Below are 16,198 nucleotides of genomic sequence, written 5' to 3'. Positions count from 1 at the left end.
CGTTTCTATTGTAAAATTTACTATGACTCCTACCATTTATTGTATTAAAAATGTTCAGTTATCAAATAAAGTATTGTTATCAAAACCAACCTCAGTGGTGCAGTGCTTAGCACGGTGGACTTTGAATCTGGAGGTTGGTGGTTCAAGTCCAAGTCCAGGTCATAAAATTTAGCGTTACACTACGCGGGGAACGTCATTTGTGACGAGTATTTATGCTTAGTTTACGCAGACCCGGGTTCGATTGGATCCTGGTACGCCGGACGATATGAACCGACAGCTGAGAGATCTTCTGCAGAGGCAGGAAGGTGAGTAGCTATCAACCCTACTAGTGGTTGACCCGTCCTTTGTACGGGATCAGTGCAGCGTAAGAGGCATGACTTTGAAGAGCCGCCATTTTGAATCAGGATAGAATGTGATAATTTCAAGTAGCCTATGTCACCCTCAGTACTCTTGTTAACAACTACGAAATATTTAATTAAAATTGGACAAACACGGGTCTATTAGGCTAACAGACAGGAAAACAGCACCTGCGTAGGTATCAAAAAATATTTTTTCCCACAAACAATCACAAGTAGCAACTAACAAAACTCCAGACTGTTGGTGTTCAAGTAACACTGTTACTTGTTTCCAGGGTTCAAGTAGCAATATGTATCCTCAGTGAGGAAGGTTTCATTTGGAATAATGGTCTGGGTCTTTGAAGATGCATGCTACGTAGCATCTTGCGACTTGCTACTTGCGACGTGTTACCTCAGTGTGAAAGCCGCCTAACACGATGAAAATTCCTCCCTCTATATCTAATGTGGTTCTATTTATTTCCAGGTCCCAACGGGGAAGTGATAGCCCCTGGCCCCTCTCAGGGGGGTGCCCCACCGCCCCCCTACATACCGCCTCCGCCCCCTTACCCTGGCGCACAGATGGGGCTCCTGCCCCCTCAGCAACAGCAGGGCATGGGGCAGGCGCAGAAACGACCCCTCCTTCTACAGGTAAGAGCGCAAGGCATTTAAAAATATAAACTTAGGATTATTGGCTTTGTGATTGCCTGTAAATCGGGCGTAAAGTAAACCTATAAAAAAAAGTTTTTATTTCGTAGCAATGAAACAACTGCTACATTAGACTCGTGTGGTATGTGTCGTAGCATGCCCATCCCGTAGTATGTCCATCTTCAGATGGGCGAGAAATGTTAGGAGAGACACAATACTTCTTATTTAGAATTTTGCTACTTGTAGTAAGCCACACATCTACACCTTTCAGTAAGGTTCTTGCTATTTTGGATTGGTTAAAAGTGAGTTGGAAAAAAACCCTCTTATTTCGTTATTCTTTTTTAAAAAAATTGGCTATTGGGATCTAGTTTCTGATGAGAAGAAATCTACAGTTCTCTTGGAAAAATCACCTAGTTTATGTTTTAGCTTTAGTAGTTGATTGAACCACGCTGTATGTGTATATTGTTGTCCACGTCTTGTTAGTATCACCCTGTAGAAAATTATGAGCATAATATGGGAATTGGACTCTTGTTAGCACGTTTTAATATTTATCTGAAAAAGGCTCTTCTTTGTTAGTTTTTTTTTTTCCAAAGCAATCACCCTAGTTATTACTGATTGAGAGGCTAACGAAAAACGCCGACTCCGTCACGGGAAAGGCGAAGAAAAAGATTATTATGAACGCCGACTCCCCATGAGTTCACGTGTCGTGACGTGATGCTAGTGCGTTTCTACCCTATCTCATGCTCTCACAACTTGTATTTCAGTGTCAGAAGACACCACGCCGGACAGTGTTAACGCGGAGTTGGACAAGATGGACCCGGACGGCAGACACGTCGCCTCTGGAGGAGAAGGAAGAGAGGGAGGAGGCCGTGGAGGTGAAGATGGAGGCCTGACGGAGGTGGAGGGCGTGGCCGCCATATTGGGAGACCTGGTGGGCGATGACGAGGATGAGCTACTGGGTGAGTGAAATTATTATTATAAAAAAAAAATCAAGGCAAACGCTTACCAGGGAGACCACGTAGCTGCTGGATCAACGAGATGAAGAGACTATGCAACAGATGGGGACTGAACGACTGGGAGGAGTTGACACAACATAGAGTTCTTTGGAGGCAAGCAGTCTGGTCGGCACGGGATTCACATATCCCTAATACGCCATCGGAGTGAAGTGTGTGTGTGTGGGTGTTGTTGCCCGGCTCCTCTTGTGGCCTTGTAGCATACCTATCCCATAACCCATAGTATGTCCCTCATCGAATGAGCGAGAAGATAATACTTTTCCCAATTAGGTGGATCAACACGAAAACACCAGAAAGTAACCCGTTGACATATTTCGGAATACGACTGCAAATTTGCTGTCGATGGTGGGAATCGAACCCAAGATCGTCAAATCAGATAGATTGTTTGTTTATTTATTTATGTTCGACAATATACAAATATTGTTAATGGCAAGCAAGCGCGTTACCACTGGGTTAACCGTGCCCTCATTTGCTCCATACATAAACGGAAGTCTTATCGTCCCGAAAGCGAAGAGAGAAGGAAGACAGGATAGGAGAAAGACAGCCGTTCCGAGAACAAACCTTATCTGTTCAGGATAAAGTTCGCTCCTGGCTGGAATCAAACCCGCGACCCAGGGCTTATAAGGTTATAATATTGAAATCTGTGGCATAGAGTCACTATTTAGCAAATCAATGGGAACAAAATTGACGGTGATGTATGTCGGTTTTCGTTGACTACAGATCTGCAGCGCGGTCTGTTCCCCATACAACAGCAACAGAGGCCTCCCCAATGGTCCAACCAGACGGGCGGTAATCTGCTGATACGACAGGCGGTCCCACCTCTACAACAACAGCAGCAACATCCACAACAACAGGACTCACGTGAGTTAAATATCTTAACACATAACAACACATGTTTAGACTGCTGGGGTAAAGGGACTTTTTAGTCTCATTCGAGCAGGATATTCTACATATCTCTACTAATTCTCTATGTAAAGAAATTTTTGGACTGCAAATTTTACATGGGTACCTATGTGGCCAAGAGAAATAGGGAGAAAAGGAAAACTAAAATCTAATCTAATCTAAATCAGGTAATCTGCTGATACGACAGGCGGTCCCACCTCTACAACAACAGCAGCAACATCCACAACAACAGGACTCACGTGAGTTAAATATCTCAACACATAACAACACATGTTTAGACTGCTGGGGTAAAGGGACTTTTTAGTCTCATTCGAGCAGGACATTCTACATATCTCTACTAATTCTCTATGTAAAGAAATTTTTGGACTGTAAATTTTACATGGGTACTTATGTGACCAAGAGAGATAGGGAGAAAAGGAAAACTATTAATTATTGAAGTACCGTACTCATTACGTTTGTTTCTTCCCTTGTTTTACGAAAAAAAGAGAAAAAAGTGATGAAAAAGGGCCCGGCAACTCTCGGCCCTGTGGGAGATGGGCGCGGACTTCAACATCCTCGAGTACGCAGATCCAGAGCTCGCCTCCACCTCGTCTAAAGGCGACATTATTATATTTTGCGTGCTACCTAACCCTCAAATGTTTGCTTTACAGCGGAGATGGGCGCGGACTTCAACATCCTCAACATCAAACATGGGCGCGGACTTCAACGCAGATCCAGAGCTCGCCTCCACCTCGTCTAAAGGCGATATTATTATATTTTGCATGCTACCTAACCCTCCACCTCGTCTAAAGGCGATATTATTATATTTTGCATGCTACCTAACCCTCTCATTTTTCGTTTCCAGCGGAGATGGGCGCGGACTTCAACATCCTCGAGTACGCAGATCCAGAGCTCGCCTCCACCTCGTCCAAGGGAGAGAAAACCTCCAACATTCTCGACGACTTCGAAGAAGAAGACAAGGACAAGACCGCCCCTGCCTCCGGGCCCCACCATCCGGAGAAGAAGTTTGACAACACTGCGTCCGGTGGGGGAGGAGGTGAAGGTGGCAACGCTGGAGAGGAGGGCAAAGGAGGAGAGGGAGAGGAGACGAGTGGGAAGAGTGAGATGATGACGTCACCGGCTGCCGGTCAGGTGAGTGAACATCACACGAATTTCTATTCCTAGTAAGGTAGAAAGTAGAAACACACTACTTTCACGTCACGTGAGCTCATGGGGAATTAGAAAGATGTAGTTCAAAGTTTTCCCATGTATAATGTAGGTAATTTCGTTTATGATAACCACACTGCCCTCACGTCACGTGAGCTCATGGGGAATTAGAAAGATGTAGTTCAAAGTTTTCCCATATTTGCTCTCATTTTCCTTCCTTTCAGACAACATTGAAGGTGTTTTGACTCCCGATTATTGTATTTAAGTTTAAAGTCCTGATATTGTTGTATTGTTCCTTTGGACATGTTTGTTTAGCTTAGCAAGTTGATGCATAAATGTATTAAATGACTATTTTGTTTCCGTTTCAGGGGTGGTCGTACCTCCTCAACAACAGCAACAGTCAATCATAATTCGTCAGCAGAGAATGTTGGATCCACGCCTGGTTCAAAGTATGGATCCCAGGACACGGCTTATACTGCAGCAACACCAACAGAACCAGGCACAGAGGTAAGAAGGTCCCTAGTTCGATGCCAATCATCGAAAAAAAAAGTTCACGTTTTTATTTCGATTCTTTCTGGTGTTCTTGTGTAGACCGAGGACCTATACATATTATATAGGTATAGGAAGTATAGTGTGTCTCAGGCGCCTAAATTATGAGGGACATACTCCCAAATGGGCATGGTACCTACAACAGACCATACAAGTGTATGTAGCAGTTGTTTCATTGTTATAAAATAGAAACGGCACGGCGGCCATGAAACACTTGGCCTTTTTAACAGCCAAAAGGGAACTGTTGAAAAAAAAAAAAAAATCCTGATAAATTACTGAACCTTTGTTCCTCAGGCTGGCGTTCGTACAGCAACAGCAAATGCTCCGTCAACAACAGCAGCAACAAGCACAGCAACAACAGCAAGGGCAGAGAAACAACCTGGACCCGTACGATCATCTGGTACAGCAAACACAACAGCAACAGCAGAGGACTAGCCAGTCCCAACAGGCAGGATTTAGTCCCGGTGCTGAGCAGGGACCAGAGCAGCAGCAACAGCAGAGGATGTCCCGTGAGTTGTAGTATTATCAACTTGTCTGTCCGGCTCGGGGACTAGGGTTTAGTCCCGGTGCTGAGCAGGGACCAGAGCAGCAGCAACAGCAGAGGATGTCCCGTGAGTTGTAGTATTATCAACTTGTCTGTCTGGCTGGGGGACTATACACAGGGAGTATACCAGCCTGAATTTCCCTTGCTAAAGAAACAGCAAAGGTTGAGTGCGAAGGGCATCCACTCGTAAAATTTGTAGCCAAAACAAAATGTCAGCCCAAAGCAATCACCCTAGTTATTACTGATTGAGAGGCTAACGAAAAACGCCGACTCCGTCACGGGAAAGGCGAAGAAAAAGATTATTACGAACGCCGACTCCCCATGAGTTCACGTGTCGTGACGTGATGCTAGTGTGTTTCTACCCTATCTCATGCTCTCACAACTTGTATTTCAGTGTCAGAAGACACCACGCCGGACAGTGTTAACGCGGAGTTGGACAAGATGGACCCGGACGGGAGACACGTCGCCTCTGGAGGAGAAGGAAGAGAGGGAGGAGGCCGTGGAGGTGAAGATGGAGGCCTGGTACCTTCGTTGTGTTAAGGGTTCCGTCGGCCAAAAGCTTTGAACTTGGTTCCGGCAACCGAAGACTTAATTAACCATCCCCTCTATATCTTCCTCTCCAGCACTGCTTCCCTTGTTTTACGAAAAAGTGATGAAAAAGGGCCCGGCAACTCTTGGCCCTGTGTAAACATCACTAAAATAAAAATACCTCCGTTGAGTTAAGGGTTCCGTCGGCCAAACGCTTTGAACTTGGTTCCGTCAACCGAACACTGAATTAACCATCCCCTCTATCTCTTCCTTCCCAGCACTCCGCATACCTCTGTTCAACGCGGTGGCTCCTCCCGCCCCTCCGGTGCCCCCCGAACACATCGCTTCGGATCAAGATAGACTCACGCAGCTCAACTATGAAACCTGGCTCAATACGTACAACAACTTCGTCACCCAGCAGCTCAAATATTACGAGGCGGAAATGACCAAAGTCCGCAAGTCAAGGAAGGTAAGTCAAAAAGGGAAGAGAAAAGCAGAAAAAAAAAATCGCCTTTTAGGGGCGGTTAGGCTTAGAGTGTTCGGAGAGGTTTTAAGAATTTTTTTAAAAACTACTTTCAGTTCCTGTCTTAGTTAGTCAGTCCAACATTACTTTCCCACATAGAATAGCTCTCCTAGAAGTTAATCCTGACCAGGATTAAATGATAATCCGAGTTTAAAATTCGGCCCTTATCCTGTTTGAGATAAAATCCACCCCGGTTGGAAATCGATCTCATGGTACTTTTTTTTTTTTTTTGCTAATTTTTCTTACTATTTTTTCGCTTGTTTGAGTGTTCTTTTACCCTAACTTTTACAATATCTCTAACCGTTTTGTCGCTATAGCTGAAAACCGCCAAAAAAACGGTCGAGATCTGTCCAAAAGCGGTCAAAATACCGCCAAGCGCAGCAACCATCTTAACCAAACGTTTTGTGTTGCATCTCTGTCACATTTGTGAAATACATACCAAATTTCAAGTCTCTAGCTTATACCGTTTGGGGGCGGCCCAAAAAAGTAAACATCCCACTATTAAGTATGCTTCACATCTGAGTGAAAAACACCATAGTAATATTTTTGGGTAAGTTTTAGTAAGTTCGGGTGGTTTCCGAGTGAGAAAACACCATAATAACATCTTTTTTTTTTTTGTGATTTACTTTATTTTTTTGAACAACACAACATACTAACAAAGATACAAAAAATTTTTTTTTCTTTATCTACTGGGAAAAATTAAATCTAACTTACCTCCTGATGATGAGAGAGGAAAAAATGGAATTAAAACAAAATTTAGAAGAAAAAAAGCTTTTTTTTTTGCACTTTCTTTTTATAATGTCCTGTCTACTTTTTGTTGAGTACTCCCTTTCATAGAATACAAAAATATGTATTCTGTGCTAAATGGGGGCATTATGTTTAGCTCTTTGGGTAGTTGTTTAGCTCTTTGTGTTTTGTCCTACGTGTTTTTCATGTCTCACACACAACTCGTTTTTGTCCTCCGTCCTTGTCCGTCCCTTCCCCCTCACCTGGCTTCTACCAGCAGTCTGCCTTACAGGAACAGCCCCTCCTGCTTGAAGAACTCCTGGAGCAGGAGAAACGGGAACAGGAGAAGCAGGCGCAAGGGGCCCCCGGGGGCTCGGGTAGCCCCAGCGTGCTCCTGAGCGACGCGGACTTCGAGCGGCTCAGGGCAGATGTGTTGGACCATGTGGCGTCGCCGCCCGTGCCCGGCCCCGGGCGCCTGCAGACACCCCAGCCGCCGGCCCAGGTGCAACACCGCATCGTTACCGCGTCAGGTGAGCGAACTGGCAACAGTGCTTTTTTTTTCTTCTTCCTTTCTTTACCCTTTTAGAATAGGAGGAAATATAAGTTTAGTACCACAGAGTAGGAAAAAAGCCAGCCGTCCCGAAAACGAGCCTTATCTCTAGGATAATAACAACAGCAGACCAATATGTCACCCAGACACCATCAGCAGTCACCCAAAATAGGAACCCCTATGTCTCAGGTATGCCTGGTTGTAACTATCTTCTGTCAGGTTATATAAAATTTGGCGCTACACAGTGGTTTTACGTCACTGTACAATCCAAGTCTGGAAAAAGCCAGCATCCCGAGGCATGGCCAAACTTGTAGAAAAGGCATGGCCGAACTTGTAGTCTCTTGTAGAAAATGATAAAAAATACGGTCGGGCTGCGCGCTCCATAGTTGTCAAACTAAAACCATAAACGAAACTCAAGATGTTGGTCGAGAGCGGAACATTTCTCTCCCGCAGTCTCTGCACTGGTTTTACGTCACTGTACAATCCAAGTCTGGAAAAAGCCAGCATTTAGATTTTGGCAAAATCCTTTCTTATTGAACAACAGCAGACCAATATGTCACCCAGACACCATCAGCAGTCACCCAAAATAGGAACCCCTATGTCTCAGGTATGCCTGGTTGTAACCATCTTCTGTCAGGTTATAAAATTTGGCGCTTCACAGTGGTTTTACGTCACTGTACAATCCAAGTCTGGAAAAAGCCAGCAGCATGCGATTGCCCAGATAGTCAGTCACCCATCCGGATAGTGACCATGCACAACGGTACTTAACTTGAGTGATCCAAAGGGGACTGGTGTATTCAGCGTGCTATCACCGCTGGTTTCAAATAATACACGTCAAACATTTTGTATTTACTTAATTCAACCTATAGTATAAGGTTATTCTATAGGGCACTGACTCTCAACTTGGAGGTGCTGGGTTCGAATCATGGCCAGGGCGGAAATTTTGACTTAATTTTTTCCGTTTTTGGATAGGCATGGAGGTAAAGAAAAGTGCCTTGAAGTAATGCGAAAGCAGTTCTAAGGTACAATCTTTTTTTCTCGTTCTTTTTAAGTATGAGGTTATAAACTCCCCTCTAATCCTTTCTTATTGCACACCTAGACCATAAAAGGAATATTCCTACCAAATTTCAGCTTTCTAGGTGTTGTGGTTCAGGAGATAGAGTGGTTCAGGAGATAGAGCGATCAGTGTGTGAATATGAAATGTGAATGAGTGAATGGATCTTGATTTTATAATATAAGATGAGGTTATAAATTCCCCTCTAATCCCCCACTGGTTTTCATTTTGTTCAGGAGATAGAGCGATCAGTGTGTGAATATGAAATGTGAATGAGTGAATGGATCTTGATTTTATAATATAAGATGAGGTTATAAAGTCCCCTCTAATCCCCCACTGGTTTTCATTTCCCCCCAGGGCGAGGACGGTGCGTTTTCCCCGAGCAGCAGTGGCGGAGTTCAGGACATGCTGAGGTCCCCTGTGGGTAACCGGCTGGTGGGCACACCCTCCCCCCAACAGAACAGGGCCCTGGGCGGTATATCCCGACCCCTGGGTGTAACCAGCCCTGGTACTCAGGAACAACTGTTGAGGTAAGTCCGCCCCTGATATAGAATGCTGAGGTCCCCTGTGGGCACACCCTCCCCCCAACAGAACAGGGCCCTGGGCGGTATATCCCGACCCCTGGGTGTAACCAGCCCTGGTACTCAGGAACAACTGTTGAGGCAAGTCCGCCCCTGATATAGAATTGATCAGGATAGACCCAACCCTGTTTATTCCGACAGACAGACTGAAAAGTCTACCGTAGCGTAGTCTAAACAAGATCCTACGAATAGAATAGAATATACCCTGTTTATATTGTCAGAATGAGACTGAAAAGTCCCTTTACTTCCGAGTCTAAACAAGGCCTTATGCATTTGGTACAGAATAATTTTATAAATAAAAAAATATTTGCTTAAAAAAAGGTTTTTTTTTCATACGTTGTTGCTCCAGTCTACGTAAGAAATAAAAATAAGCGAGAAACCATGCTAGTAGGGTAGGGATAGCATAATGGGATGGATACCTTTTTCTAAGCTGAAAGTCTGAATCTAAATAAAGCACTACTTATGCTTGTTTGAAAAACCAATAAATATTTCTTTCCCGTCCCCCTTCCAGACAAATGGTAGCCCAGCAACAACAACAACAACAACAGTCAGGCGCCGGAGGGGGTATAGGTGTAGGCGGGGCAGGCCCCCCAACCCGATTTATCCGCACCCCTGACGGCCGCACTCGGCCTGCCATGATGCCCCTTCAAATCCCCGGCCCTACTACCACACCGGCCGTATTCCACTCGAAACCCTCCCCCGGCGCCACGGCCCCTGGAGGCCAACAAATGGTCATACAAGGAGGCCAGGGCCAGACACAGCTGGTTCAAGGCCAACCGCAGCTGGTCCAGGGTCAACAGATGGTTCTCCAGCAGGGCCAACAACAGGTGTCGAGCCAACAGATGCTGGTCCAACAGCAGCAGCTTCAAGGCTCACCCCAACAACAACAGCAAATGGTAATGATTGTTTTCAAAGTAAATCTAAATAATTATATTTTTGAAATTTTATTTTTTGCATAACTTGGACTTTGACCCCAGGCACAAAGGTTCAAATCCCTTTATTGGGTCTAAACGATGGCCTTGGGGAGCTTTCAGCCTTGAAATAATGCAATGCAGTGCCAAGACAGAATTTCATATCTTCCTGTGTAAAAATAAGAGGCGTTACTGATGTTCTTATTTACATTGCCTGCAGGGATCTCAAGGCCAGCTGATTCAACAGGGAGGCCAACAAATGGTGGTACAACAAGGTGGTGCTGGGCCCCAACAACAACAAATGATTGCCCAACAGCAGCAGCAGGGCAGCGGACAAGTTATGCAGGGCCAACAGACGTTGGTGCCGGGCCAGCAAGTGATTCAGGGCCCCGGTGCCCAGGGAGATAAGCAGCAGCTGATTCAGCATGGTGGTACAACAAGGTGGTGCTGGGCCCCAACAACAACAAATGATTGCCCAACAGCAGCAGCAGGGCAGCGGACAAGTTATGCAGGGTCAACAGACGTTAGTCCAAGGCCAACAGACGTTGGTCCAGGGCCAGCAAGTGATTCAGGGCCCCGGTGCCCAGGGAGACAAGCAGCAGCTGATTCAGCAGCATTTACTGTCAACCACCCCCCAGACCAGGCAGACCCCCCGGCTGATTACAGAGTCTCAGCCAAACAGTCCACCCAGTTCGGGAATCAAACCCAAGAAGGCCAGAACTCAGTCCGTAGTTCCAACCATTATTGACTGCACGACCCCCCATACTAAAAGACCAAAATTAATTACAAATTACATCAGTAAATGCTTTCTTCAAATTAAATTGGCTTCAAGGGCAAGGTAAACTGAGACCCGTGACAAATGGAGTGTGCCTGAAGGCATGTGATGTTTTCCAATCCACTCGACAGCAAAGTCTAATTTATTTAAATTAAAGTCAAATTACTTAATTGTAATTATCTAATTCAACCTCCCTCCCACAGGTGCAACACTTCAGTCAGCCGCCTAGCCCGCGGTACACCCCGTCCGGTCAATATCACCTGACCGTGACAAATGGAGTGTGCCTGAAGGCATGTGATGTTTTCCAATCCACTCGACAGCAAAGTCTAATTTATTTAAATTAAAGTCAAATCAATTGTAATTATCTAATTCAACCTCTCTCCCACAGGTGCAACACTTCAGTCAGCCGCCTAGCCCGCGGTACACCCCGTCCGGTCAATATCACCTGGGTAGTTCCCCTAGCTCCCCGGCCGCCATGATGCGGCAATCCAACAGCCCAATGCCGCCCAAATCACCGCTCCACCCCCTAGGGTCGCCGGGGCTCATGCGACGCACGTCTAACCCCAACATCAGCCCCCAAGTGGGCTCCCCTCAGGGGGACAATAGCAATGGCAGCGGCGGAAGTAACTCGATGGGGATGATTCCGGTCCCGCCCGAACTAGTAGGTCGCCGTCTAACCCCAACATCAGCCCCCAAGTGGGCTCCCCTCAGGGGGACAATAGCAATGGCAGCGGCGGAAGTAACTCGATGGGGATGATCCCGGTTCCGCCCGAGCTGGTGGGGCGGTTCAAAAACTTCCGTATGGGACTGCGAGGCGGGTCACCCATGTGGAATACGGGACGCCCGGCGCCCAAACACATACAGACGACCGTCGCTCAGTCGTCGACCGACGGCAAGTCGATGACCAAAGTGCCGTCGCTGGTGTCGCTGGATTATAATGATTTTGACGATGAGAATTCTTCGTCTTCCAAGCCCTGCTCCAGCAACAACAAGAACTCCGCCAACAGCTCCTCCTACAAAAACAACAACAGGGTCAACAACAACTCGGTCCGGGACAACAACAGCAACTAGGCCCTGGTCAACAACAGCAACTAGGCCCTGGTCAACAACAGCTAGGGCCAGGTCAACAACAGCTAGGCCCAGGTCAACAACAACTAGGCCCAGGTCAACAACAGCTAGGCCCAGGTCAACAACAGCTAGGCCCAGGTCAACAACAGCTAGGGCCAGGTCAACAACAACAACTAGGCCCAGGTCAACAACAACAACTAGGGCCAGGTCAACAACAAAACCAACAAGTCGGGCCGGGCCAACAACAAATGGGCCCAAGTGGACAAGTCGTACTATCTAGTCAGCAGCATCAGCAGATGTTGCAACAGCAGGTTAGTGGTTCGAGTTCAAGTCTTGTTGAAAAATTTGGTGTTGTATATTATTTTTTCCTTATCTTTTTACAAATTTAACAAGACCAGTTCTTTGAAAGTTATGAATTATTGAAGATCTTGTCTAGAAACTAGTAAAGCTGCTCTGCAGAAACATCTGGATGCGGCGCGTAAAGCGGTCAAACAACATACCACACTTGTACAGGTAAGGAGGGGAATATTGGATTTCAGATTTCACCAATATTTATTCAGTCCTTAGAACTCCTGTTAAGCTAACAGCCAGTTAAGGTCCATTTAATTTATATTGGCTTAACAGGACTGTCCAGCTAACGGGCTGTTTGAGGCTGGAAAGAAGGTTGGTAAAATCAACCATAAGTGTCTTTAGTCTATACCAGGGGTTTCCAACTAGCGGCCCGCGGGCTACATGTGTCCCGCCACGCCAAGCCATTTTTGTGGCCCGCAAAGCTTTTTGGGATTTGTACAAACTTACCTAAATAGTCGAGTTCAGCTACAATAAGGGGAATACTTTTTGAAAAATTTCGCCTACGGCGCTCAAAATTCGATCGGAAAAGTTGGGGGGGGAGGGGGGTTTCCTTCAATGCTCCCCTATGTACATATGTGGCCCGCGAAGTACCTCCAAATGTAGCATGTGGCCCGCATACACATGGAAGTTGGAAACCCCTGGTCTATACGTATTGTGCGTTACGAAGTACACTATAAATAAAAAGTCTTTACAATATAAAGTTTATATACCTTCTAACGGCCCTTTTAACCCTTAGTTTCTTCCGTATCTCAGTGGCTTATCACACTAGGGTTGTATGCTAGAGGTTCCGGGTTCGATTCCCGGTTTATATTGCTAAGCGGGTTCAAAACAAAGGGAAGTTCGTAACGAATTAATCGATTGATTGATTGATTGATTGGTCCTCTGTAACTCTTGAACGCTTCATCCGATTTTGAAGAAATTGCCCAAATTACCTCATTTGACTTTATAAAGTTCTTTTTCTGAGTATGTACGTTCCAACTCTAAAGCTCACTGAACTTGCAGTCAGCAATAATCTGAGACATTTCCCCAATTGGAAATATTTCCTCTTCCCCACAGGAATATCGGAATAAGCAGAGACCGCCTGTGGTCAGCAGTGGTCCCTCCCCAATAAAATTCCATACCTCGGCTGGGATTGAACCCACGCCCTCCTGTTTACCAGGCGAGCGCCTTGACCACTAAACCACCGAGGCAGGTATAATGCTAAGCGGGTTCAAAACAAAGGGAAGTTCGTAACGATTTGATTGATTGGTCCTCTGTAACTCTTGAACGCTTCATCCGATTTTGAAGAAATTGCCCAAATTAGCTCATTTGACTTTACGCTTTTCTTTTTCTGAGTATGTACGTTCCAATTCTAAAGCTCACTCAACTTGCAGTTACTGATCATCAATAATCTGAGACATTTCCCCAATTTGAAATATTTCCTCTTCCCCACAGGAATATCGGAATAAGCAGAGACCGCCTGTGGTCAGCAGTGGTCCCTCCCCGGGACCTCAACAGATGGGAGGTGGGGCCTCCCCACACTCACCCAACATTATGATGTCACCTCAACAACAGCAGACCAATATGTCACCCAGACACCATCAGCAGTCACCCAAAATAGGAACCCCTATGTCTCAGGTTTGCCTGGTTGTAACTATCTACTGTCAGGTTATAAAATTTGGCGCTACACTGGTTTTACGTCACTGTACAATCCAAGTCTGGAAAAAGCCAGCATTTAGATTTTGGCAAAATCCTTTCTTATTGCTTATTGTACACCTAGACCATAAAAGGAATATTCCTACCAAATTTCAGCTTTCTAGGTGTTGTGGTTCAGGAGATAGAGTGGTTCAGGAGATAGAGCGATCAGTGTGTGAATATGAAATGTGAATGAGTGAATGGATCTTGATTTTATAATATAAGATGAGGTTATAAATTCCCCTTTTTTTTATTTTCACCAACGGTAAAATCACTCTTGCTTACCAAACTAGTCTCAACCAGGTAATCCCTATTATCAAATCTCAAGTCGTTCCAGAAATGGGTCGACTGTGAACAAAGCCTCTCCACCATGTTCTATCTTTGAACTTTTTTCTTCGTTTATTACAGTTGTTGGATCTAATCCTCTTTTTTCAATGTCTTTACGAAACATATCTACCCATGGCAGTCTCGGGCGACCCCTTCGTCTTCTCGATTAAGCTGACTTTTGATTAATGTTCTACACATGAATGAAAATGGCTCCCTTTTAAAATTTAAAACTAGTGGCGACTTTCTACCTTCTGTAGTGGGTTTTAAAAAAACTTTGTCACATTGTGACTTGACCAAATTTTTGTTTTATATTACTTATGCCTTGAAATTTTCCAGGATTAAAATAAAATAAATAGTAGAAAGTAAAAAAAAAGTGTTTTTTTTTTAAGTGAAAAAAGTGTTTTTTTTTTTTAAGTAAAAAAAAGTGTTTTTTTTTTCTCAACACTAGATGTAACTCGGAATGGTTTGTGTTATTTCCAGATGAAACTAAGTCAATATCGGCACGGCCAAGCCATGTCCCCCGCGCAACAGCAACAAATCCAACAACAAATGCAACAACAACAGCAGCAACAACAACAACAGCAAATCCAACAACAACAGCAACAAATGCCCCCCGAGAGCCCACAGCCCTCCCCCTTCAACCCGGCAGCTCGCGGCCCCACCCCTACGTCACCTTTTAACGTGCAACCCCAGACCCCGGCCTCGGTGGGCCGCTCCCAAACCCCTAACTCACCTCTGCCGCCCCACCAATACTCGGGCCCCCACTCCCCTATGCCGCCCATGCAGTTTGGCGGCAGCTCCCCCAGTATGGCTAGTCGCAGCCCCATGAATACGGTAAGATAAGATGACTCTTTCTTAGGGTATGAACAATGGACATGTTGAAAGATTTTTTTTTACAATATTGGAATCTTATCCTAAGCTTAATCTACGCTTCTATGCGTGAAGACAAGCAAGACAAGATAAGCATCAAGACCGAAGAAAAGGTGGAAAGATTGTGTGAATCAAGACCAACATTACTTTTTTTTTTTTACAATATTGGAATCTTATCCTAAGCTTAATCTACGCTTCTATGCGTGAAGACAAGCAAGACAAGATAAGCACCAAGACCGAAGAAAAGGTGGAAAGATTGTGTGAATCAAGACCAAAATTACTCTTCTTTGAACAAAAATACATATTTAAATGTAAATCATTTCAACATATTAAAAGATTTGAAAATACTAATAATCTAATAAATAAATGAATGAAAATATATGTCTTTACTATAAAAGCGAGATCCAGTGACACACTCATCGCTCTATCTCCAAAACCCCAACGAGCAACTTTGCTAGTTTTGTTTCTGATTCTTCCATTTTTTAATCATTTTTATTTTTTTTTTAGGTCGGGCAGAGTCCTTTGAATAGTGTGGGGCAGAGTCCCATGAATTCCGTCGGGCAAAGTCCCATGCACCCGCAAAGTCCGATGATATCTATGAACCCCACCCCGCCCCCGCAGAGTCCGCGCCACACGCCGTTCGCACAACCACCCTCCCCTGTACCCCCTCAAAGCCCCAAGGTGAGTTTGTTTGGGTGCAAAAGCTGAGAAAAAATGGGTAGCTACCTGTTTTTTTATTTTTGAAAAGATGGAAATGTATAATCTATACGTAGGTTTATGAACAAATAGAAAGGAATAGCCCACCCCTGAAGGGGATTTAGCAATAAAAAATAAGAGAGAAAAAAAATCTGGTGTGAACATCACACGACTTTCCTTATCCTATTGAATGATGCTTATTTGAGTGTTCTTTTACCCTAACTTTTACAATATCTCTAACCGTTTTGTCGCTATAGCTGAAAACAGCAAAAAAAAAAAACGGTCGAAATCTGTCCAAAAGCTGTCAAAATACCGCCAAGCGCAGCAACCATCTCAACCAAACGTTTTGTGTTGCATCCTTGTCACATTTGTGAACTACATACCAAATTTCAAGTCTTTAGCTTATACCGTTCCCGAGATATTGTTAAA

General features: G+C 44.9%; 3 protein-coding genes across 3 annotated transcripts in view; all 3 read left to right on the top strand.

Moving 5' to 3' along the window:
* The window catches only part of LOC103518128 (adenylate cyclase, terminal-differentiation specific-like), a 12,152-nt gene extending 4,284 nt beyond the window's left edge, over positions 1 to 7,868 (top strand). The window contains exons 3-8 of the mRNA XM_026830008.1: positions 4,411 to 4,549; positions 4,886 to 5,100; positions 5,530 to 5,652; positions 5,942 to 6,132; positions 7,205 to 7,442; positions 7,810 to 7,868. Coding sequence (XP_026685809.1) covers positions 4,411 to 4,549; positions 4,886 to 5,100; positions 5,530 to 5,652; positions 5,942 to 6,132; positions 7,205 to 7,442; positions 7,810 to 7,868 — 965 coding nt within the window. The remainder of the gene's footprint in view (positions 1 to 4,410; positions 4,550 to 4,885; positions 5,101 to 5,529; positions 5,653 to 5,941; positions 6,133 to 7,204; positions 7,443 to 7,809) is intronic.
* A 1,200-nt stretch (positions 7,869 to 9,068) lies between these two features.
* Positions 9,069 to 11,047, top strand: LOC103518126 (SWI/SNF chromatin-remodeling complex subunit SNF5-like). Its single transcript, XM_026830007.1, has 5 exons — positions 9,069 to 9,178; positions 9,609 to 9,993; positions 10,229 to 10,283; positions 10,450 to 10,732; positions 10,987 to 11,047. Exons 1-5 carry the CDS (start codon positions 9,069 to 9,071, stop codon positions 11,045 to 11,047), a joined length of 894 nt encoding a protein of 297 aa, XP_026685808.1.
* A 123-nt stretch (positions 11,048 to 11,170) lies between these two features.
* The window catches only part of LOC103518125 (probable serine/threonine-protein kinase DDB_G0267686), a 9,886-nt gene continuing 4,858 nt past the window's right edge, over positions 11,171 to 16,198 (top strand). Inside the window, exons 1-6 of the mRNA XM_017447697.2 lie at positions 11,171 to 11,351; positions 11,468 to 11,846; positions 12,288 to 12,364; positions 13,637 to 13,819; positions 14,684 to 15,037; positions 15,581 to 15,754. Coding sequence (XP_017303186.2) covers positions 11,259 to 11,351; positions 11,468 to 11,846; positions 12,288 to 12,364; positions 13,637 to 13,819; positions 14,684 to 15,037; positions 15,581 to 15,754 — 1,260 coding nt within the window. The 5' untranslated portion in view covers positions 11,171 to 11,258. The remainder of the gene's footprint in view (positions 11,352 to 11,467; positions 11,847 to 12,287; positions 12,365 to 13,636; positions 13,820 to 14,683; positions 15,038 to 15,580; positions 15,755 to 16,198) is intronic.

This window comes from Diaphorina citri, unplaced genomic scaffold (assembly GCF_000475195.1).
Source record: "Diaphorina citri unplaced genomic scaffold, Diaci psyllid genome assembly version 1.1 scaffold2084, whole genome shotgun sequence".
In the NCBI taxonomy this organism is placed as follows: Eukaryota; Metazoa; Arthropoda; class Insecta; order Hemiptera; family Psyllidae; genus Diaphorina; species Diaphorina citri.
Note: the sequence above shows the minus strand (reverse complement) of the source record. Positions and strands in the feature narration are given on the sequence as shown.